This window comes from Pseudophryne corroboree, chromosome 3 (genome assembly GCF_028390025.1).
Source record: "Pseudophryne corroboree isolate aPseCor3 chromosome 3, aPseCor3.hap2, whole genome shotgun sequence".
NCBI classification, from domain to species: Eukaryota; Metazoa; Chordata; class Amphibia; order Anura; family Myobatrachidae; genus Pseudophryne; species Pseudophryne corroboree.
This window is the reverse complement of record NC_086446.1, coordinates 790837059-790862735: the sequence shown is the minus strand read 5'-3', so window position 1 is coordinate 790862735 and position 25677 is coordinate 790837059. Positions and strand designations below refer to the sequence as shown.

Below are 25677 nucleotides of genomic sequence, written 5' to 3'. Positions count from 1 at the left end.
CTGGCACTGTGGCACTGGGGGCATTTATCTGGCACTGTGGGGGCATTTACCTGGCACTGTGGGGACATTTATCTGGCACTGGGGGCATTTATCTGGCACTGTGGGGACATTTATCTGGCACTATGGCACTGGGGGCATTTATCTGGCACTGTGGGGGCATTTATCTGGCACTGTGGGGACATTTATCTGGCACTGTGGGGACATTTATCTGGCACTGTGGGGGCATTTATCTGGCACTGTGGGGACATTTATCTGGCACTGGGGGCATTTATCTGGCACTGTGCGCATTTACCTGGCACTGTGGGAACATTTATCTGGCACTGTGGCTGTGGGGGTATTTATCTGGCACTGTGGGGGCATTTATCTGGCACTGTGGGGGCATTTATCTGGCACTATGGGGACATTTTGGCACTGTGGGTGCATTTATCTGGCACTGTGGGGGCATTTATCTGGCACTGTGGGGGCATTTATCTGGCACTGTGGGGACATTTATGTAGCACTGTGGGGGCATTTATGTAGCACTGTGGGGGCATTTATGTAGCACTGTGGGGGCATTTATCTGGCACTGTGGGGGCATTTATCTGTCACTGTGGGGACATTTATCTGGCACTGTGGGGGCATTTATCTAGCACTGTGGGGGCTTTTCTGTATCTACATATCTGGCACTGTGTGGCCATTTATGTATCTGGCATTGCTGGGGGGCATGTCATGTGTTGCTGGCACTGCTGGGGGGCATGTCATGTGTAGCTGGCACGGCTGGGGAGCATATCATGTAGTGTTCCCGCTAGGCGTCTGTGGCTAGGCAATGTGTCTAACGTGCTCTGCCTGGCGCAAAGTGTCTAACGTGCTCTGCGTGGCGCAAAGTGTCTAACGTGCTCTGCCTGGCGCAAAGTGTCTAACGTGCTCTGCCTGGCGCAAAGTGTCTAACGTGCTCTGCCTGGCGCAAAGTGTATAGGAGATTCTACCTGGTGCAGTGTGTATTAACTGCACTACTGTGTGGTGTAATGCGAATTGCCACTATTATGTGGCCACGCACCTTCCCCACGAAGCAACGCCCCTAAATTTTTCGCACTGTCCATGTTTTACCATGTAGGTAGATGAGCACCAAGCATTACAGTATGTACATCATTTTGCCCTCCTAACTTAAAAATGTGCCCTCCCTGCCCTAAAAAGTGAACACTATCGTGTAGCTGGCACTGCTGGGGGGCATATTGTGTGTAGCTGGCACTGCTGGGGGGCATATCATGTCTATCTGGCACTGCACATTGTGTATCTGGCACTATACTGGAGACATTATGTGTATCTAACACTATACTGGAGACATTGTGTGTAAGGAACACTACTGTGGCTGTTATGTGTAAGGCTGCTAATTGTGTGCGTAGAGGGGGTGTGAAAACATATTTATTTATAGTCTAATAATATGAAGTCCTGAGGCCACGCCCACTTTCCAAGAGGCCACACCCACTTTTCCTGGGGGGCGCGCGCATAATGGGGTGGTGGGGGGGCGCTTTTACATGTTTTCACTCAGGGTGCTAGTAGGCCTGGAGCCGGCCCTGCTGTACAGCCAGATAGATTTATAACGCTCAAATCATCATTTTCACTTTTAGAAATCAATGTTCTAATAGCCATTATATTCAATTAAGAGGCTGTTGTGTTTCCTTTCATTTCCCGGCTACTGAGAGATATCTGTAACGGTTCACCTGCTAATTCCACGTTCCCCTCGCTGAGAGATATCTGTAACGGTTCATCTGCTAATTCCACGTTCCCCTCGCTGAGAGGGGGAACAGTCCCACAAACCCACCCTAAGGCCCAGATTTATCAAGCCTTGGAGAGTGATAAATTGCACGGTATCAATCAGCTCCTAACTGTCATTTTCATACACAGCCTGTAACATGACAGTCTAGGAGCTGATTGGTTGGTACTTTATCACCGTGAAATTTATCGCTCTCCAAGGCTTGATAAATCTGTGCCCAAATGACATAACCCCTGAGACTGTGTTATCAAATGTATGGAGAAGATTTGCTGACCTTCAGTTTGTGAGCAATTAACTAGTTACTTCTAAAGTATATTTATACAAACATCAAACTCCACAACGAGAATCTACGAACACAGGGGCTGATCCCCAGTTGGACGCATCTCTTAGCACAGATGTAAACAGCAAGTTTGTCCGTACAGTGCATGCGCAGAAGTGAATTTACGCATTTTTACGTTTGTCCGTCCCCCCTGTATTTTGAGTCGAACACAACTTTGGTGGTCATTCCGAGTTGATCGCTAGCTGCATTCGTTCGCTGTACAGCGATGAGGCAAAAAAAGGCACTTCTGCGCATGCGTATGCGGTGCAATGCCACGCGCGATGTACTTTTACAATGAACGTTGTAGTTTCACACATGGTCTAGTGAAGCTTTTCAGTCGCACTGCTGGCCGCAGAGTGATTGACAGGAAGTGGGAGTTTCTGGGTGTCAACTGACCGTTTTCAGGGAGTGTTCGAATAAACTCAGGCGTGCCAGGAAAAACGCAGGCGTGGCTAGGCGAACGCAGGGCGTGTTTGTGACGTCAAAACAGGAACTGGACAGTCTGAAGTCATCGCAAGCGCTGAGTAGGTTTTGAGCTACTCTAAAACTGCACAAAAAAACTTTGTAGCCGCTCTGCGATCCTTTCGTATGTACTTCTGCTAAGCTGAAATACACTCCCAGTAGGAGGCGGCATAGCGTTTGCACGGCTGCTAAGCTAAAGTACACTCCCCAGTAGGAGGCGGCTTAGCGTTTGCACGGCTGCTAAGCTAAAATACACTCCCAGTAGGAGGCGGCATAGCGTTTGCACGGCTGCTAAAAACAGCTAGCGAGCGATCAACTCGGAATGACCACCTTGGCTGCAAAATCTAATTTGGGCAACCCGCCAGCCGCTGTAGCTTATGGTGCTTTATCTATTGGCACAAATGTACTCCGTAACTGCATATTTCTATAGATAATCCTCATTATTCCTCTAATTACAGCCTCACGCAGCAGAATAAAGGACCCACGAGTAACTCGCCATCTGCTCTTGAAACTTCTACAAGTTTGCGTTTCCTCCGTATCCTGTGTCCAACAAGCTGACTTACTGTACGACGGCCACATACTGTAAATGAGAGAAGGAAACCTTTTCCCAGCAACTTTTATTCAGTCTGATGAAAACCGATCGTGTTTTGATACCCGCAGATCCACTGAGACCTTCGCGGGTGCAGCTCTTATCTACGGGCCACCGGTTGTGCACATTACACAAATCAGAGGCATTCGAGGAGCGGCAACAAACACACTTTAGTTGTGTAGGTTTCTGTGACTCCGTGGAATGGTACCATGCAGTGCGGCAGCGAGTGTCTTCTGTACAGTACCGTATATTAGTGATAATTGCCCGTGGGAGGCTACTGATGTGCGATTCCAGGTTCCCCGCCATCTAGGCCTTATTTGCATCTGACGGCAAAGACAAATGCTAACAGACAGCAGAACCATAATCATTTTATGAGATGCTGATCCACTAGAGATACTCGGAGTTATCCCATTGCTTCACTTACAGCATTTAAGCCCCATTAGTGTCAGTTAAGGTTTTTTATGACGAAACCCATTACCATGGTTGCAAACCCAAATTAATATGCGTTACTTTTCTGTACATAGGTGCTGCGAGGCTGGTCACAGCATGTCAGACAAACGCGCCTGCGTCTGCGGATTTGCAAGAGTTCTGCAAAAGTAATATAAGGGCCACTCACTGTACGCAGTGCGACAACTAATACCATACGCTACAAAGGAACGCGTTTCAAATTCAGGGTGTTCTTTATTTCCCCTCAACCGTTCCCCTCTTCCTAAGTGACGCAGGCAGAGCTGCACACACGTTACAACCGGAAAGGATAAATTTAGTGACGTGTGTCAGATTAATTGTACTCTAGGGGGTAAATTTACTAAACTCTGTGTTTGGTCGAGATGATCGACACGGGTGTATTTCCAATCTCGGAAATTTACCAAACACCGCCTAACACGGGAGGACAGGGATATATGATTAAATACACCATCAGCCAAACTAATTAATTTACCCCTCCCCTGCCCTCTCCCCTAACCCGCCTGGGGTGGCGGCTAGCGCTAAGATAGTGTGTGAGGGGTGTGTGTGTGTGTGTGTGTGTGTGTGTGTGGCTACAGCTAATCACAGACGCTGGTGGCTAAAGCTAAGACTCGGGGGGGAGGGGCTTAACCCAAACACCCCCCCTCCTCCCCGTGCCTTAACTCTAACTCCAATACTTACCTCCGGATGGCGGAGGTCAGGGTTCCATAGCTGGGATTCCAAGTGGGGGAAAAATGACATAGGGGTCCATTGTATTTTTTTAATTATCACCGGCCTCCACTAGCCAAGGTGGTAATGCCACAGCCGGGGGACACGTTATACTGGTGCCTGCGGCTGTAGCATTACCCCCCCCAAACTAGTCATCCCTGGCTGGAGGTTCCCCAGGGGAGTGTGGACCCCCCCAAATTAAGGGGTCCCCCCTCCAGGGTACCCAAGGACCAGGGCTAAGCCCGCCGCCAAGGGGCATGGCTGCCATTTTCCTGGTGATTACTGTTATTATGAATGCGTAGATCTCCGGGAACATGTTTCTGATGCTATTTGTGGTGCAGACGGAGAGGTACAGTATGTATTATGAGTGGGTGCAGGGTGTGCGGTATGGGCCCCACTGAAGCCGTGGCCCGTGGGCAACTTACACCCTGCACCCACTTTGTCACCACGCTTGCCCTAGTCATCATTACTATGCACCGTATAATGACTTAACGTTATAGAGCTCTACGGGAGGTGTCGGCACTTTATAAACCGACAGTAATGTTTCAGCGGTCACTGAGCAGGCGTAATAGGGTAATAGGATGGCGAAATGTGGCCACAGACATAAATCACGCCTTGTCAGATCTCAGACTGTCGCCATTACCTATTGATAGCTATATGTGTTAATTAGCGAAGTGTATTATTTCATGCATAATAATTACAATATTATCAGATTCATTTGCTACGGTAACACAGTTCACGGCTGTCCGGATTCCTTGCACCACCCTCCTCCCCCCGAGTACAGTAAAGTCGGGAAATATATGCAAACAATAAGAAACGTCTTTACGTACATGGTCTGTGCGCTCTCACGTCCGCCGCGGCTCAGGCCGAACAAAGGAAAAGCTTCTCTTTTATTTATTTTTATTTTAATTGAATTTAATATCTGCCGATCTGTAGCTAGAATTAAGCCATATAATGTGGGCCGAATCCTAAATCTGTCCCCGGGAATGGAAACACTTTCTCAGCGAGAGAGAGAGAGAGGGTTTTAAAAGGTTCATATAAAATGATTTCAAGTGCTATGATTAGCATAAGGACGATAAAAGTCTATTTGCATTGAAACTTTTCACTGCGCTCGGACAGAGCTCGGGGAGAGTGCGGATCACTGCCGTGGTGTGTGGGTGCAGAGGCCGCAGGGGCTTCAGGGAGTAAGCTGGAAATGCAAACAAGTAAGAAAGGGCATTGGGTGCATTTAGTAGGGAGATTCCTCCTTTCACCACAACAACATATGTTAGAATAACTCAGCCACGCCGACCAAATTCAGAACATTATACCCTGGAATGACATATTATATTGACCTCCTGTTGGTGACGTCGGCAGCGAGTCCCGGCTCCTCCTCCTCCTCCTGCTCCCCCTGCAGGTAGAAGATGAGGCCGGGCAGCTGGCTTTGTTGCTGGGGGGAAAGGAGGTTGGGGCATCCGGAAGCGCGCCGGCAGGTGAGGGGGGCCGGAGTAAGCGGTGCTGGGCGGTTTCTGTGGCAGAGGCGGCAGGATGGGGAAAGAAGCCCATAGGCTTCTATAGGGTGCCAGCAAAAGCTGGCATTACCCTCCGCATCGGTAAGCGGGAGTCCAGGGCTTAGTACACATGAAAATGCAGTAAAAATGCGGAACACAGGGTTTGTACCATATATTTTTCCTTTAGTACATCCCGCCCTAGGTGTGCACCAACAATCCACACTGGATAATTATTATACAAAGGCGCTGAATGTGATGGCGAGTGTACAATGCAGACGCAAGCTTAGTGGATCGCATCTCGTGACAAAGCGGAGTCCAATTTTTTTCACAAGTTTGTTAAAACAAGGATAAAATCCGGGCACCTGTACATGAAGCTGAGACAGCTCTGACCAATATATAACGCCCAGCCCACTGCAGAATGTTACGCACTGTATACAACACTGTCTGAATGTGGATATCAGATGGGGGGGGGGGAACTACTGCTCACGCCTACTGCCTCTGTTATACTGGTCGTACACATTTCATATAACTGCAAATGTGCCCAAGCAGGACCCACAGCAGTTACTGTACAGCCATGTCTTCCCAGCCACTGAGGTATGATCTGAGTGATACTTCTCCCAGACCACAGAGGATCTACTCTAGGGGAGCCGGCGGACAGTGTCGGACAGGGGCATAGAGGGCCCACCGGGGGAATGCAGCGGTAAAGGCCCATGCTTAGGGGTGTGGCCAGCCGCCACAGAGGCTTGGCTAACAAGGTATGGGCCCCATGATAAATATATATAGTAAATACAGCTAGTGCATGCATGATAATGTACCAGATTAATAACAGCAATGCACTGTAGATAATATGTATAATGTACAATTCAAGTGCACAGTCGGAACCTGATCCATAGAGGAGGTGGGCCCCCAGGCAGTGAGGCCCACCAGTGGTTTTCCCTGTACCCCTGTGGGCCAGTCCAACCCTGCCTGCGGATCTTGTATTTGGGTCAGAGTGAGATCCACAGGAGGCGGTGACGGGGGAGGGGGATTGCATGTCACTGTTTTTTTAACCTTTATAGCTATTAACAACTTTTATTTAAAAAAACCTTTTCAGTATGTTGGTTTATCAGTGGGTAAAGTCATCAGGATTATCTTGTTCTAGGTTCTTGTTTTCTCTCTCTCTCTCTCTCTCTCTCTCTCTCTCTCTCTCTCTATATATATATACTGCTCAGTGTACGGCACTCAGCAGCCATGTTCATTTGCGAGGTTTCAGGTTTATTACCCTTTTTCAAGCAGCACAATGCTTTTTCAATATATGTGTGTACACTGTACAGTATTAGCCATTGACAAAACATTCTCAACATAACAAAAGTAACATAAATACTGCACAACATCAAATAGCTACATGTCGCTTCTCATGAGTCTAATTGCTACTTTGTACTTGATGTTCTTTTGGTTAATGCATTAACTTTATGCTTTAATGTTGTTCCTTTTAGCCCATTCAAGTACCAGGCACCGTGGTGGAGGGCGTATTACAGAGCTCATAAGTGTGAGAATGCAGCCTACCCACTTAACAGGAAGCCGTGACAGTAATGCCAAGGTTTCTAGATGACTAGATAGGCTGCACTCTCAGTGAGGTCACTGGTTCCTAGTGACTGGATAGGCTGCACTCTCAGGGATGTCATTGGTTCCTAGTGACTGGATAGGCTGCACTCTCAGTGATGTCACTGGCTCCTAGTGACTGGATAGGCTGCACTCTCTGTGATGTCACTGGCTCCTAGTGACTGGATAGGCTGCACTCTCAGTGATGTCACCGGCTCCTAGTGACTGGATAGGCTGCACTCTCAGTGATCTCACTGGCTCCTAGTGGCTGGATAGGCTGCACTCTCAGTGATCTCACTGGCTCCTAGTGACTGGATAGGCTGCACTCTCAGTGATGTCACTGGCTCCTAGTGACTGGATAGGCTGCACTCTCAGTGATGTCACTGGTTCCTAGTGACTGGATAGGCTGCACTCTCTGTGATGTCACTGGCTCCTAGTGACTGGATAGGCTGCATTCTCAGTGATGTCACTGGCTCCTAGTGACTGGATAGGCTACACTCTCAGTGACGTCACTGGCTCCTAGTGACTGGATAGACTGCACTCTCAGTGATGTCACTGGCTCCTAGTGACTGGATAAGCTGCACTCTCAGTGAGGTCACTGGCTCCTAGTGACTGGATAGGCTGCACTCTCAGTGATGTCACTGGCTCCCAGTGACTGGTTAGGCTGCACTCTCAGTGATCTTACTGGCTCCCAGTGACTGGATAGGCTGCACTCTCAGTGATCTCACTGGCTCCTAGTGACTGGATAGGCTGCACTCTCAGTGATGTCACTGGTTCCTAGTGACTGGATAGGCTGCCCTCTCAGTGATGTCACTGGTTCCTTGTGACCATTAGTGGATTTCCCACAAGGCACTTGCCTAGGGGCGACAATTGCCAAGAGGCGGCACAGCCAGATGATGCCAGTGATTTTTTTTTTTTTTTCATCATTATGACTTATTATATTTTGCAACTGGTGAGGGGATCAAAGGACAGTAAATTGTCAGTTGCAGGAGGTGGTGGTGGGTGAGGTTGGGTCTGCATTCGTAGTCTAGAGGCACTCGGACAGGCCCTGACATGAGGGGAGCAAAGGGAACAGTGACATTGATAGTGGATGATCAAAAATGTTGGGCCTGACTCTTAAATTTGTCCCTGCTAGTGACTGGATAGGCTACACTCTCAGTGATGTCAGTGGCTCAGAGTAACTGGATAGGCTGCACACTCAGTGATGTCACTGGTTCCTAGTATATCAATACGTTGCACTCTCAGTAGGGTTGCCACCTCATCCATTTAATCCTGGAGACCTATGAATAATCTGTGGCTTATTAAATCCAAGCCTGCATTCCACTTGGTAATCAGCCACAAAACCTGTGTATATTAAAATGAAGAAAACAGCTGTATAAGTAAGTTATCTTGTATACTTACATCCCTCTGGAGTCTTGGTTTCTAGGTGGACAAGGTCAGCATCTCTGTTAGACACGGTCACGGTCCTACAAACAGAAAAGTCAAGAAGAGGTGTCAGAATTTACCTCTGATTTTATTTTGCTGCTATCACACTGTTTGACCATATTGAAATGTGTATCACCATCGTCATAAGCTGTCACGCATGACACTATTTACACAGTCACTTTTGGATAAGACCCACCCATGTAACAATGTAACAATTTGTGAAAGGTCCTCTCTTGGGGCTCTCCCACTAGTATGCAGTTAATGGCACCATAAAGCCATAAAGAAGTATCTTGAATGTACCATAGAAGCATAGACATCACCATAGAGACTACACGTGGAGGCGCTACCTACAAATGTGTCTCTCCCAAAGTTAACTATCCACTGAGCGGATAAAGATTGGGATCAGCATGTGGCACAAACCACCCTACAAGAACACTCTTTTCCCCTGTGAGGACTCATTAGTGTAGGGAAAGAGTTGTTCTACAGTAAGTGTCTGAATTTTAGTCTTTTAATAAAGAAGAATCTCAGATCGGCCAAACAACAGCGCCCATTAACACAATAGGAGCTATTTCGCCATCAATGCTTCTAATTTATCTCTCTTCCCTCACTGGGTCTTATTAATCAAGCTCCTGTATTGTTGCGTCTCCTAAATAAAATGTAATAGAATTCTTTGTTTGTTACAAAATGCGTACAGTATATTGTATTATCGAGCTGGAACGAATCGTTTACAGACCCAAGGCTAGCAGTCTTACACATATCTGAATTAAATCTTGCTACTTATATTCATTTTAATTTGGCCGTAGTAACGGTATTTATATTGAGGTATAACTCACAGATATTGCCTGATAATATAATGAGCATCAATCTTTAAACCTCTGCTGCGCAGTTAGCTCGTTCCGCATACTGCACTGTTTAATTCTCTCCTAAATAAATCCTGAAATTTAGCAAAGAATTTACAACACCCCAGTTTAAGTCTAGTCCCCTGAAATAATCTAACATGAACATCTGAAGTTTTGCAGTGTCTGACCTAATTTTCCAATTCACCTACTGTATGTTTGTAAGTATTTGGTAGTTACTTAAGTTCTGCCTGAAGGAGAGTCTTCTGCTTTGTTCTCTTTCAGCCTTGGTCCCCAAAGGTTGGAGATACACAATAAATAATAAGCAAAGAGCAACTTGTCAGACTCCCGTGCCCCACTGTGGATCACAAAAACACAATATTGCAGATGTATGTACGAATCGGAACAAAATCACTACGCTTGGCAAAAGACAGATCCCTCGAGCCGTCTACCAGCCAACTTTTTAATTTGAGCAGCGGAAACCAGTAGCCTGGACTCTAAACCCGAGCTTAAATCCATATCTAACATGTATAACATCTCTGTTCATTCATTACACAGTCCTAGCAGGGCAGCTTGCATTAAATTCCATCAACAGTTTCGCAGCCACACAACGATAAAGCCCAATTTATACATTGCCTGGTGGTCACCACCTCTGTCGCTGTACGAAGATTAGGAGCAGAGGGATCAACACAGCATTGGACTGAACTGTATTCTAACTGTCATATTTAAATGATAATATTTCTATGTATGGATTTTCAGAAATGTTCTTCAGACTCTACGTTCTTAACTATCTGTGAACACATTGGTTTAAAAAGTGTATATACTGTACTATAGTTACTGCAAGAGGAAACAAGAAAGGAAAAACATGGTTTACGGAAGCCCCTGCAGCTGAACAGGCAGAGTATATACTGTAGGTTACAGTATGCTATAAAGTATTGTGTTGACAATGTAAATACTATGATCCTGAGTTGCTCGCAATGCAAGTCCATTATTAGCAGACTATGGAGGCGCCGCAAGAAGCGATTGCAGACGGGATGCGGTCATTTGGTTGACATTTGTAATGTCAACACCACAATATTATCAACAGTTATGTTGACATTGTTAAAATTTTGACAGGCAACATGTTGACATCCTCTTGAGGGCGATTCAGACCTGATCACTGGGCTACTAACTTATATGTCCTGCGATCAGATAGTCGCTGCCTCCAGGGAGAGTGTAAATTCGCCGTGCAAGTGTGCGATCCTATGTGTACACCGAGTTGCGAAAATCCACTTTGTGCAGTCCGTGCGCAGCCCAGGTCTTACTCCTACAGTGCGATGAGAACAGTCTGATCGGGGTCGGAGCTGACGTCAGACACCCTCCCTGAAAACGCTTGGGCATGCCTGCGTTTTTCCGTACACTCCCTGTAAACGCTCAGTTACCACTCACAAACAGCCTCTTCCTGTCAATCACTTTGCGAACGCCCGTGCTATCGGATTTTTCGCACCATTCCGTCGCTGACTGGTGATGCCCGTTGCTGTTATCAGCTGCGCATATGCATTGTGGGGCATACACATGCGCAGTTAGGACCTCAATGCAGCTGCGAGGCTAATCTTCCTCGCTAGACGTTCATCGTCTGCAGATCCGCTCTGTCAGTCCCTCCATTGGTTACCTGTATTCTACCGTATTCAATATAAAATACTTTTACTGACATACAAGGCTATTAACCAAACTGCACCAACATACATCTCTTCACTCATCTCAAGATATCTTCCTACGCGACCTCTCCGCTCTGCACAAGATCTACGTCTCTCATCCACATGTATTACCTGTTCCCACTCAAAATTACAGGACTTTATCCGGGCTTCACCCACTCTGTGGAATGCCCTCCCATGCACAATAAGACTCGCCTCTAGTCTCCAAACCTTTAAACGTTCCCTGAAAACTCATCTCTTCAGACAAGCCTATCAAATTCCAGACCCACCCGCATAACCTTCAGTGCTTCCCTATCTAATTACATCCTCTCTGTACAGTCCACATAACATCACATATCTTGTCTTTCTTTACTCTCACACCCTCCTGACCCTTGGCCAACATTGCTGGGTGATCATATCATACAGCCCATTAAGAACCTAGCAATCTGGTGGACCATTATGCAATAGGTAGCATCTATCCTTGTGTATCAATGCCTATTTCCCTATAGAGTGTAAGCTTGCGAGCAGGGCCCTCCTACCTCTATGTCTGTCTGTTTTACCCAGTTTTGTTCTATTACTGTTGTTCTAATTGTAAAGCGCAACAGAATATCCTGCACTATGGTGGTCATTCCGAGTTGTTCGCTCAGTATTTTTTTCTCGCAACGGAGCGATTAGTCGCTGATGCGCATGCGCAATGTCCGCAGTGCGACTGCGCCAAGTAAATTTGCTATGCAGTTAGGTATTTTACTCACGGCATTACAAGGTTTTTTCTTCATTCTGGTGATCGTAATGTGATTGACAGGAAGTGGGTGTTTCTGGGCGGAAACAGGCCGTTTTATGGGTGTGTGCGAAAAAACGCTACCGTTTCTGGGAAAAACGCGGGAGTGGCTGAAGAAACGGAGGAGTGTCTGGCCTAACGCTGGGTGTGTTTGTAACGTCAAACCAGGAACGACAAGCACTGAACTGATCGCAGATGCCGAGTAAGTCTGGAGCTACTCAGAAACTGCTAAGAAGTGTCTATTCGCAATTTTGCTAATCTTTAGTTCGCAATTTTACTATGCTAAGATTCACTCCCAGTAGGCGGCGGCTTAGCGAACAACTCGGAATGAGGGCCTATATAAGAAACTGTTAATAAATAAACTAATAAATAATCGCCCGCAGTGCGAAAATATACAGCAGCGATTAGATCTGAATCACCCCCATTATTCACAATGGCAACATCTGCAATGTTGACAAATGAAATGCTGATATTCTCAGAATGTTGACATTATGGTTATACACAAGGGGGAGGATAGGATTAGGCACTAGGGGGAGATTGGGGTTACGCTATGGGCGAAGGTTAGGCTGCGGGAGGGTTAGGTTAGGCACTAGGGGGAGGGCTGGGTACTAAAGGGAGGTGAGTTAATATATGGTGGGAGTTCGGGTTAGGCGCTAGGGGAAGGGCTAGGCTGCGGGAGGAAGGTTAGAGTTAACAATAGGGGAGGGATAAACTGTGGGAGGGGAGGGTTAGGCACTAGGGGGAGGGCTGGGGAATAGGGGGAGGGTAGAGTTAGGATATGGCGGGAGTTAGGGTTAGGCACTGGGGAGAGAGCTGGGGAATAGGGGTAGGGTAGAGTTAGGATATGGTGGGAGTTAGGGTTAGGCACTAGGGGGAGGGCTGGGGAATAGGGGGAGGGTAGAGTTAGGATATAATGGGAGTTAGGGCTAGGCACTAGGGGGAGGGCTGGGGAATAGGGGGAGTGTAGAGTTAGGAAATGGTGGGAGTTAGGGTTAGGCACTAGGGGGAGGGCTGAGGAATAGGGGTAGGGTAGAGTTAGGATATGATGGGAGTTAGGGTTAGGCACTAGGGGGAGGTCTGGGGAATAGGGGTAGGGTAGAGTTAGGATATGGTGGGAGTTAGGGTTAGGCACTAGTAGGAGGGCTGGGGAATAGGGGTAGGGTAGAGTTAGGATATGGTGGGAGTTAGGGTTAGGCACTAGGGGGAGGGCTGGGGAATAGGGGTAGGGTAGAGTTAGGATATGGGGGGAGTTAGGGTTAGGCACTAGGGGGAGGGATGGGGAATAGGGGTAGGGTAGAGTTAGGATATGGTGGGAGTTAGGGTTAGGCACTAGGGAGAGGGCTGCGGAATAGGGGTAGGGTAGAGTTAGGATATGGTGGGAGATAGGAGTAGGCACTAGGCGCAGGGCTGGGGAATAATGGGTAGGCTAGAGTAAGGATATGTTGGGAGTTAGGGTTAGGCACTAGGGGGAGGGCTGGGGAATAGGGGGAGGGTAGAGTTAGGATATGGTGGGAGTTAGGGAAAGGCACTAGGGAGAGGGCTGCGGAATAGGGGTAGGGTAGAGTTAGGATATGGTGAGAGATAGGGTTAGGCACTACGCGCAGGGCTATGGAATAGGGGTAGGCTAGAGTAAGGATATGTTGGGAGTTAGGGTTAGGCACTAGGGGGAGGGCTGGGGAATAGGGGGAGGGTAGAGTTAGGATATGGCGGGAGTTAGGGTTAGGCACTGGGGGGAGGGCTGGGGAATAGGGGTAGGGTAGAGTTATGATATGGTGGGAGTTAGGGTTAGGCACTAGGGGGAGGGCTGGGAAATAGGGGTAGGGTAGAGTTAGGATATGGTTGGAGTTAGGGTTAGGCACTAGGGGGAGGGCTGGGGAATAGGGGTAGGGTAGAGCTAGGATATGGTGGGAGTTAGGGTTAGGCACTAGGGGGAGGGCTGGGGAATAGGGGTAGGGTAGAGTTAGGATATGTTGGGAGTTAGGGTTAGGCACTAGGGGGAGGGCTGGGGAGTAGGGGAGGGTAGAGTTAGGATATGGTGGGAGTTAGGGTTAGGCACTAGGAGGAGGGCTGGGGAATAGGGGTAGGGTAGAGTTAGGATATGGAGGGAGTTAGGGTTAGGCACTAGGGGGAGGGCTGGGGAATAGGGGTAGGGTAGAGTTAGGATATGTTGGGAGTTAGGGTTAGGCACTAGGGGGAGGGCTGGGGAATAGGGGTAGGGTAGAGTTAGGATATGGTGGGAGTTATGGTTAGGCACTAGGGAGAGGGTTGCGGAATAGGGGGAGGGTAGAGTTAGGATATGGTGGGAGTTAGGGTTAGGCACTAGGGGGAGGGCTGGGGAATAGGGGTAGGGTAGAGTTAGGATATGTTGGGAGTTAGGGTTAGGCACTAGGGGGAGGGCTGGGGAATAGGGGTAGGGTAGAGTTAGGATATGGTGGGAGTTATGGTTAGGCACTAGGGAGAGGGCTGCGGAATAGGGGGAGGGTAGAGTTAGGATATGGTGGGAGTTAGGGTTAGGCACTAGGCGCAGGGCTGGGGAATAGGGGTAGGCTAGAGTTAGGATATGTTGGGAGTTAGGGTTAGGCACTAGGGGGAGGGCTGGGGAATAGGGGGAGGGTAGAGTTAGGATATGGTGGGAGTTAGGGTTAGGCACTAGGGAGAGGGCTGCGGAATAGGGGTAGGGTAGAGTTAGGATATGGTGGGAGATAGGGTTAGGCACTAGGCGCAGGGCTGGGGAATAGGGGTAGGCTAGAGTTAGGATATGTTGGGAGTTAGGGTTAGGCACTAGGGGGAGGGCTGGGGAATAGGGGGAGGGTAGAGTTAGGATATGGCGGGAGTTAGGGTTAGGCACTGGGGGGAGGGCTGGGGAATAGGGGTAGGGTAGAGTTATGATATGGTGGGAGTTAGGGTTAGGCACTAGGGGGAGGGCTGGGGAATAGGGGTAGGGTAGAGTTAGGATATGGTGTGAGTTAGGGTTAGGCACTAGGGGGAGGGCTGGGGAATAGGGGTAGGCTAGAGTTAGGATATGTTGGGAGTTAGGGTTAGGCACTAGGGGGAGGGCTGGGGAGTAGGGGAGGGTAGAGCTAGGATATGGTGGGAGTTAGGGTTAGGCACTAGGGGGAGGGCTGGGGAATAGGGGTAGGGTAGAGTTAGGATATGGTGGGAGTTAGGGATAGGCACCAGGGGGAATGCTGTGGAATAGGGGGAGGGTAGAGTTAGGATATGGTGGGAGTTAGGGTTAGGCACTGGGGGGAGGGCTGGGGAATAGGGGGAGGGTAGAGTTAGGATATGGTGGGAGTTAGGGTTAGGCACTAGGGGGAGGGCTGGGGAATAGAGGGAGTGTAGAGTTAGGATATGGTGGGAGTTAGGGTTAGGCACTAGGGGGAGGGCTGGGGAACAGGGGGAGTGTAGAGTTAGGATATGGTGGGAGTAAGGGTTAGGCACTAGGGGGAGGCCTGGGGAATAGGGGGAGGGTAGAGTTAGGATATGGTGGGAGTTATAGTTAGGCACTAGGGGGAGGGCTGGGGATTAGGGGTAGGGTAGAGTTAGGATATGGTGGGAGTTAGGGTTAGGCGCTAGGGGGAGGGCTGGGTATTAGGGGTAGGGTAGAATTAGGATATGGTGGGAGATAGGGTTAGGCACTAGGAGGAGGGCTGGGGAATAGGGGTAGGTTAGAGTTAGTATATGGTGGGAGTTAGGGATAGGCACTAGAGGGAGGGCTGGGGAATAGTGGTAGGCTGGAGTTAGGATATGGTGGGAGTTAGGGTTAGGCACTAGGGGGAGGGCTGGGGAATAGGGGTAGGCTGGAGTTAGGATATGGTGGGAGTTAGGGTTAGGCACTAGTGGGAGGGCTGGGGAATAGGGGGAGGGTAGAGTTAGGATATGGTGGGAGTTATGGTTAGGCACTAGGGGGAGGGCTGGGGAATAGGGGTAGGGTAGAGTTAGGATATGGTGGGAGTTAGGGTTAGGCGCTAGGGGGAGGGCTGGGGAATAGGGGTAGGGTAGAATTAGGATATGGTGGGAGTTAGGGTTAGGCACTAGGAGGAGGGCTGGGGAATAGGGGCAGGTTAGAATTAGGATATGGTGGGAGTTAGGGTGTGGCACTAGGGGGAGGGCTGGGGAATAGTGGTAGGCTGGAGTTAGGATATGGTGGGAGTTAGGGTTAGGAACTAGGGGAAGGGCTGGGGAATAGGGGTAGGCTGGAGTTAGGATATGGTGGGAGTTAGGGTTAGGCACTAGGGGGAGGGCTGGGGAACAGGGGGAGGGTAGAGTTAGGATATGGTGGATATGGTGGGAGTTAGGGTTAGGCACTAGGAGGAGGGCTGGGGAATAGGGGGAGAGTAGAGTTAGGATATGGTGGGAGTTAGGGTTAGGCACTAGGGGGAGGGCTGGGGAATAGGGGTAGGGTAGAGTTAGGATATGGTGGGAGTTAGGGTTAGGCCCTAGGGGGAGGGCTGGGGAATAGGGGGAGGGTAGAGTTAGGATATGATCGGAGTTAGGGTTAGGCACTAGGGGGAGGGCTGGGGAATAGGGGTAGGATAGAGTTAGGATATGGGGGGAGTTAGGGTTAGGCACTAGGGGGAGGGCTGGGGAATAGGGGTAGGGTAGAGTTAGGATATGGTGGGCGTTAGGGTTAGGCACTAGGGGGAGGGCTGGGGAATAGGGGGAGGGTAGAGTTAGGATATGATGGGAGTTAGGGTTAGGCACTAGGGGGAGGGCTGGGGAATAGCGGGAGTGTAGAGTTACGATATGGTGGGAGTTAGGGTTAGGCACTAGGGGGAGGGCTGGGGAATAGGGGTAGAGTAGAGTTAGGATATGGTGGAAGTTAGGGTTAGGCACTAGGGGGAGGGCTAGGGAATAGGGGTAGGGTAGAGTTAGGATATGGTGGGAGTTAGGGTTAGGCACTAGGTGGAGGGCTGGGGAATAGGGGTAGGTTAGAGTTAGGATATGGTGGGAGTTAGGGTTAGACACTAGGGGGATGGCTGGGGAATATGGGGAGGGTAGAGTTAGAATATGGTGGGAGTTAGGTTAGGAACTAGGGGGAGGGCTGGGGAATAGGGGGAGGGTAGAGTTAGGATATGGCGGGAGTTAGGGTTAGGCACTAGGGGGAGGGCTGGGGAATAGGGGGAGTGTAGAGTTAGGATTTGGTGGGAGTTAGGGTTAGGCACTTGGGGGAGGGCTGGGGAATAGGGGTAGGGTAGAGTTAGGATATGGTGGGAGTTAGGGATAGGCACTAGGGGGAGGACTGGGGAATAGGGGGAGTGTAGAGTTAGGATATGGTGGGAGTTAGGGTTAGGCACTAGGGGGAGGGCTGGGGAATAGGGGTAGGGTAGAGTTAGGATATGGTGGGAGTTAGGGTTAGGCACTAGGGGGAGGGCTAGGGAATAGGGGGAGGGTAGAGTTAGGATATGGTGGGAGTTAGGGTTAGGCACTAGGGGGAGGGCTGGGGAATAGGGGGAGGGTAGAGTTAGGATATGGTGGGAGTTAGGGTTAGGCACTAGGGGGAGGGCTGGGGAATAGGGGGAGGGTAGAGTTAGGATATGGTGGGAGTTAGGGTTAGGAACTAGGGGGAGGGCTGGGGAATAGGGGGAGGGTAGAGTTTGGATATGGGGGGAGTTAGGGTTAGGCACTAGGGGGAGGGCTGGGGAATATGGGGAGTGTAGAGTTAGGATATGGTGGGAGTTAGGGTTAGGCACTTGGGGGAGGGCTGGGGAATAGGGGTAAGGTAGAGTTAGGATATGGTGGGAGTTAGGGTTAGGCACTAGGGGGAGGCCTGGGGAATATGGGTAGGGTAGAGTTAGGATATGGTGGGAGTTAGGGTTAGGCACTAGGGGGAGGGCTGTGGAATAGGGGTAGGGTAGAGTTAGGATATGGTGGGAGTTAGGGTTAGGCACTAGGGGGAGGGTTAGGAATTAAGATTAGGGATAGGAGGAGTGCACTCATTGGAATGTTAGCCCATCAGATGACTCTTCCAGAACTGCTTTTCACACAACCGCCAGGCCCTGAATGACACTGCTAAAGACACCACTGCCGTTGGGACCAAGTAAAACACTGCTAGACCAATAGGGACAGTTTGTCAACATTCTATCATGTCGTCATTTCAGCAGTGTTGACATTACCGTGTTGACATGACAGTGGTGACCTAGTATACCATACAGATTGCAGAAGTGATGCACCATGCATCGGCACCCTCACTGAGGATACAGGAGCGATGGTGCACTGTGTGGATCCAAAGAAAAGCTCTGTGTCATAGGTCATGTCGTGCCGGGCATGTAGCCACACTTCTGTGATTGTTTCATGGGTGCAGACGGAGAAAAGATGCCTGTAATAAGCGGATCTTTTGCGTATAGCATGGGCTGGCGATACTAGTGATGGGGGGTGACGGCTATGGAAACAGCAGGTGGTGCACTTACAGTATGTGCATGAAGACTGGCCGGAAGTTTACATAGACAGATACTGGCATTATCATCAGAGAGTAACAGCTATGGACATCCCAACATGTTACACTTCAGAATCAGACCAAATAAGGTCTAGCATAGTTACATACAGGAGATCATTTTTCCACGCAGACTGAACCTGCAATAGGAAATTCACAAAAAGCGGTTGTTGCTGTCCAGGAGATGTGAGAGGTTCCAGCAAGCCCAAGGAATGATGTATTCATAACCCATAAAATTCATATGTATAGTAATCTGAAAATCTTAATATTGACATTCGTTAAACAAAACGAAACATATCTATTTATAATAAATAGCTTTATTTCTAACACTAAACAATAGGCTAATTTAAAGGGACAGTGAACACTAAATATATTGCGCCTATTTTGTGATAATGTGACTATTAAGGTGCTCTGTACCATGGAGGCGTAGCTTCCAGGAGTAACTGTGTCTGTTTAACGTGCTTTCAAAGACCCACTGACCCTACTCTAAGACTCCACTGGGTTTGCTCATGATTAGAGGTGTGGCCAGCCTCCAAAGGGGGTGTGGCCAGCCACCATAGAGGTTTCACTATCCATTATAGAGTACCCGGTCTGGACTTGATAATTTATATAGTAATTAATGCTAGTGCATGCATGATAATGTGCCAGATTAATGACAGCAATGTACTGTAGAGAATACATCATAATCCTGTGCAGTATAAGGTAACATATGTATAATGTATAATTCAAGTGCACCGTCTAGAATAGGGGTGGGCAAAATACGGCCCACGGGCCGGATGCGGCCCGCAGACCGATCCTGTCCGGCCCACTGCCTCCCACCAGCGAGCAATGACAAGCGGCCCGAACGGCTGAGCTGCTTGCCATTGCTCTGAGCTGCAGTACCTCCAAGCTGCCGGCGGCGCCTCTCTCCCCTGCTGCTGCGTTGTAGCAGCCTCCTCCCGCCTCCAGAGTCCCCAGAACAACGGCTGTGTTCAGCCGAAAAGGGGGTGGGGCTAAATGCTGATGAGGGGGGGGCTACACGGGACCTCAGGGGGCGGAGCTACATGGGACAAGAGCCAGACTTGTACAGAATAGATCCATCCTTCCTGCCACTGCCAGCCAGATCAGTAAAGATAATGGGAAAAGTGAGTGAGAGAAATAAAGGTGTGTGTGTGTGTGAGTGATAGTGTGCATATATTTGTGTGTGCGGGCAGTGGCGTCAGTCTGTTTTTAGGTTTGGGGGAGAGATCTTTAGCTCTCGCTGTACCAACCCCTCCCGTGTTCTGTCACCATGTCACCCCCATGTTCTGTCACGTATAACCCCCCCGTGTTCTGTCACCATGTCACCCCCGTGTTCTGTCACCATGTCACCCCCGTGTTCTGTCACGTATAACCCCCCCCCGTGTTCTGTCACCATGTCACCCCCGTGTTCTGTCACCATGTCACCCCCGTGTTCTGTCACGTATAACCCCCCTGTGTTCTGTCACTGTCACCCCCCCATGTTCTGTCACCGTGTCACCCCCCCATGTTCTGTCACTGTCACCCCCCCATGTTCTGTCACTGTCACCCCCCCTGTGTTCTGTCACTGTGTCACCCCCCCGTGTTCTGTCACTGTGTCACACCCCCTGTGTTCTGTCACCGTGTCACACCCCCCGTGTTCTGTCACTGTGTCACACCCCCCGTGTTCTGTCACCGTGCCCCCCCCCCCGTGTTCTGTCACCGTGTCACCCCCACCGTGTTCTGTCACCGTGTCACACACCCCGTGTTCTGTCACCGTGTCACCCCCCACCGTGTTCGGTTACCGTGTCACACACCCCGTGTTCTGTCACCGTGTCACCCCCACCGTGTTCTGTCACCGTGTCACCCCCACCGTGTTCTGTCACCGTGTCACCCCCACCGTGTTCTGTCACCGTGTCACCCCCACCGTGTTCTATCACTGTGTCACACACCCCGTGTTCTGTCACTGTCACCCCCCCCCCCGTGTTCTGTCACCGCGTCACACACCCCGTGTTCTGTCACTGTCACACCCCCCCCCCCGTGTTCTGTCACCGCGTCACACACCCCGTGTTCTGTCACTGTCACCCCCCCCCCCCCCCCCCCCCCGTGTTCTGTCACTGTGTCACACCTTTCCCCAGGGGCCATGAGACACTGGATAATTTGCTTGCTGCACAATAATTATCCTAAATAAAATGTTAATGTGTAAAAGGGGGCACTACCTGCTGTAATGTGTAAAGGGGGCTCTACCAGGTGTAATGTGTGTAAGTGGCGCTGTGTGGCGCAATTTGAATAATGGAGACTATTGTGCAGCCTAATATGAATCTGTATTATTTTTTGCCCACACCCCTTCCACATGAAGCACATCCCTATATTTTTGGCAAGTGGAGGGAGCTGCTATTTTGTATCTGGCCCTCGGATACTGACAGGAAATGTCAAGTGGCCCCTCAGCTGAAATAATTGCCCACCCCTGGTCTAGAACCTGATCCCTAGAGGAGGAGGGGCCCCCAGACAGTGGGTCCTACCGGTGGTTTTCCCTGTACCCCTGTGGGTCAGTCCGAACCTGAGGCAGACAAAGGAATCACTATCTCGTCTTGCTGTATAGAAGGATATTATTGGCTGGCAGAGGAAATAAAACTGGGCTACAAAAGACAACTGGGAAACAAAACTGCAAGGTTCCCGAATCAGTATAGCGTTTACTGGTCATGTTCCGCCGACTCATTATTACGCAGCATTTCCATCAATTAGGTAAATCTCCCCACTTAATAAAGCTTGGAGAGTAACTAATTAAAACCAGTAAATGTATTTTCTTATGTTGCTGGGCAGCGTGCTCTGTATACCGTATATTATAGGAAACAGCGCTATAATAAGCCTTAAAAGGCTAGTAAATACTATATGAAAAAATATATATTATATCAATAACAGTGTGTACAGAGATAGTGACGTAAGGTTTTCTATCACATATATCTATTGTCTCTCAGGGACTGACGCTCCCCTGTTTAACAGCTGCTGTTTGGTGAAACGACCCATGGTAACCCCCATACACACCTACAATAAACCTGATAAACCCACCCACCACATTACTAATGCTGATATTGAAAGCCCATTGGGAACACATAAAGCTATATCCATTTGGTCGAAGGCTGAACATGTCAAGGTCAAGTGGTAGATTTATTAACCTGGGGTCACTTGTGATCGTTGACTATAGGGGCCCCATTTATCAATAATCGCATCTGCAATTCGATTTGGGCATGACACACAGCAGGCTAACGTTATTGCCACATTCCATAGTTTGGTAAATTTGCCGGCATTGCAGAAACTTATGGCGGCTGCTGCAGGTGTCGGAAATCCTGATTCATACATTTGAGTGATACCAAATTTTTGCGGCTATGTCCCCAAAATTGAGTGTTTTCAGGGAATTTGTCACAAATATTTATTGATAAATGGGCCCCCTTGACTGATTGATTTAAAGCAGCAACCTATATTATTTATTTCTGTTGCCACTTTAAGGACCATCCTTAAAGGAGCTGATTGCAATAGCTGTGAACGCTCTATGGGTTTGCCGCCTGCGCACACTGTCATGATAAATAGGCTATCATGATGCAATCACTTCCCGGAAGGATGCGATTGCATCATGACTGAAAGGGTGATGGGTGGCGACGCGGTGATGGGGGGGGGGGGGTAGGAGGAGGTCGGGAAATGCAGGCGTTTCATGACCATTTTTCTGGGACAGCCGATGGCGTCGTCCGTGTTTCCAGTGATAGGAAGCATGGCGGCTATGCCCCTGCCTACACAGCCATGGTGCGCAGGTAGGGGTCAACCTCTATTCGATGCGTTCCCAATTGAATAGCGATCGCACCGCGGGGCGGCATCACATAAGCTGGGTGGCCTCGCCCTGTGCTGGGCGGCCCGTAGCATGTGAGTAGTATGGTCGCAGATTTTGCTGCAATAGCAAAATCTGCAACCATCTCTGAATAACCCCCAAAATCCACGAATAACCCCCAAAATCAGCGGCTTTGAGAAACAGCGGGTTAGTAAATCTACCCCAAAAGCGAGATGAGCAAAATATCTGTGGAACACTTCGCAAATCCGTCCTCATCTCTGAAGATTTAGGGGTTACAAAGGGTGTAATTCAGTCTATCAGAATAATGTATCCCCTCCACATGTTTTGACATGGAGTTTTCAAATAAATGTTTTACGTGTGTTTTCGCTGCAATAATTTACGGTTGCACTCCTTTGACAGAAATATAAAGAATGTGACAGCCAGACGGTGATGGGAAATGTATTTTTGTGCTTTAAGTTGGAATTGGTTCTGTCTGACATCGGAATTACAGCACTAACACCCTTCCGCTACTCACTCACATAACAAGGCCAGAGATACTTAAATTACAGACAACAACGCCCAGTTAATTAGTGATAATTATAAAGTAGAAAATACTGAGACAAAGAGCTTCAGCAATAGCAGAAGAGTAAAATGTATTATTCCTGTGCACCGTTTTATCCGCACTAAATAATTATGCGCTATATAATTCTACACTATATAATTCTACAGCACAATTAAGTTTAAAATGTTACAATTGTGAGGATAGTGTTCCCTTGGGAGGAAATAGTAGCAATGGATGTAACTAGCAAATAAACAACAGAAGAACATTTCCCAATGTCTTCGCTGTACTTAAAGTCTATTTATGTGTGAGTACATCTGCCTGGAATACACTGCTACAAATCAGATTACAGTCTGATTAATGGAACAGCCTGGGGGGTTTGTTGTCCAGTAATGCAGCGTCTGGGAGAAATCCATGCTGGTACCTTCTGGAAGAAACAAGTTCAGATTTGTAAGAAAGAAACTCACAACTGGCGGATTGGAGACGTGAGAAGTGTAAGCTCTTCGTGATGATATGAGCAGGAGGCACAGATGCTTCTATCTGGTTTACAAGCATCCAGCTGGCTCTGCAAATGCACAGCTGGGCAAGGCGGACTGTTATCCCCAGGATACAGGACCTGGTGCTGATTCATATGGATGCAGAAAGCTGCTCATTGTATCATTACAGGCGCTAACAGGTCAGATGGAAAATCACACAAAATGGGACTTGTACACATTATGTTGTTCTTTGTTTTCTTTTATTTTTCCCCAAGAAAATGTCTGATTGGGGTGTGAGGGACGTATGAGAGAATCCTATAGGAGCTGAGGTGAAGGAGATTTATGGATATGTGTTACTTTATATACTGTACTACTTGCGGCTTATTTACTTACTCTAAACATGAGTAACATGCGAATGGATCTTGCAATTAGTACATAGCACTGTATCTTTTATATGGCTGAGCGCAATCATGAGCGACTGCAGGGGACTTACACGCAAACCAAATGCCATGACGCAACTGGAGAGGAGGGACAGAGGTTGGAATGGGCACACAGTTGCTCGTTCATATTAGAGAGTCATACTTTCTGAGATGCCCACAACTCTAAATACCACTCACCATCCAACACCTGCCCACAGACCACCCACTCATCTGCCCTCACACCACCCAATACCTGCCCGCACACCACCCACCCACAGCCTGCCCACCATCTACCCGCACACCACCCAACACCTGCCCTCACACCACCCACCCACCCTCACACCAGCCAACACCTGTACACACAACCCACACACAGACCACCCACCCACAAACCGCCCACCCACCTGCCCTCACACCACCCAACACCTGCCCTCACACAACCCACCCACCTGCCCACACACCACCCACCCACAAACCGCCCACCCACCTGCCCTCACACCACCCAACACCTGTACACACCACCCACACACAGACCACCCACCCACAAACCGCCCACACACCTGCCCTCACACCACCCAACACCTGCGCGCACACAATCCACCCACCCACCACCCACTATCTGCCCTCACACCACCCAATACCTGTACACACCAGCCAACCACACACCACCCACCATCTGCCCTCACACCACCCAATACCTGCCCACACACCACCCACCCACAGGCCACCCACCACCATCTGCCATCACACCACCCAACACCTGCCCACACACCACCCACCCATAGACCACCCACCACCATATGCCCTCACACCAGCCAACACCTGTACTAATACCACCCACCACCTGCCCTAATACCACACATCTGCCCTAATACCACCCACCACCTGCCCACATTCCACCCACCACCTGCCCACACACCACCTACCCTAATACCACCCACCACCTGCCCACATTCCACCCACCACCTGCCCGCACACCACCTGCCCTAATACCACACATCCACCCTAATACCACCCACCACCTGCCCACATACCACCTGCCCGCACACCGCTCACCAACTGCCCTAATACGACCCACAACCTGCCCGCACACCACCCACCATCATCGTCCACCACCTGCTGTCACACCACCCACCTCCGTCTGGTGGAACGGCATTTGAGGTCCACTTATGGAGGCACATTTTGCAAACTTCGCTTTATGTGCCCAAACGGCCTGCTCGCTTAGTGGCGGATAAATTCAGCTTTCTTTGTGTATGTTTTATGAGCGTGATACTGGGACCCACTGATCTACGAGTATGGGACTCAGGGTCGACAGTGTCTAGGTCGACACACATTAGGTCGACACGTATTGGTCGACAGTGACTCGGGCGACAGAGGAAATAGGTCCACACTGCCATTAGGTCGGAAAAAGGTTGACATGAGTCGTTAATGTTTTTTTTGGTGTCGTTTTCTTCGTAATGTGACGGGCAACCGCAATTAGTGCACTGTGTTCCCTCACAGGATACCGTTCCCAATTGTATTCCACATGGATCGTAACGTATGAAAAAGTTCCACAAATGTGAAAAACTCACGTCAACCTTTTCCATGTCGGCCTAATGGTCGTGTCGACATATTGCAGGTGTCGACCTAATGTGTGTTCACCAATAGGTGTCGACCTAATGTGTTTCGACCTAGAGTCCGGATACCCTGATCTACTTACAGTACCTATCATCAGTGGGCAAACAGGGCAAACAGGATGCAGATGTACAATTTGCGTGAGAACAGAGGCAGCCGGAGCGTCTGAGGCCGCTGGTGCCAGAGCTGGTTCCAACAGAAGAAATGCGGAGGGTACAGTACAGTGGCACAGTGATCAGCATTGCTGTCTCACATCGCTGTGGTCACAGGTTGTAACATTTCTACTACAATTGTATATCTGTAT

At 49.2% G+C, this 25677-nt stretch overlaps 1 protein-coding gene across 1 annotated transcript in view; it reads right to left on the bottom strand.

Annotated features, from left to right (window-relative positions):
* The window catches only part of LOC135057441 (VPS10 domain-containing receptor SorCS1-like), a 675310-nt gene that overhangs the window by 271104 nt on the left and 378529 nt on the right, over window positions 1–25677 (bottom strand). The window contains exon 7 of the mRNA XM_063963334.1: window positions 8766–8830. Within this exon, the coding sequence (XP_063819404.1) occupies window positions 8766–8830 (65 nt within the window). The remainder of the gene's footprint in view (window positions 1–8765; window positions 8831–25677) is intronic.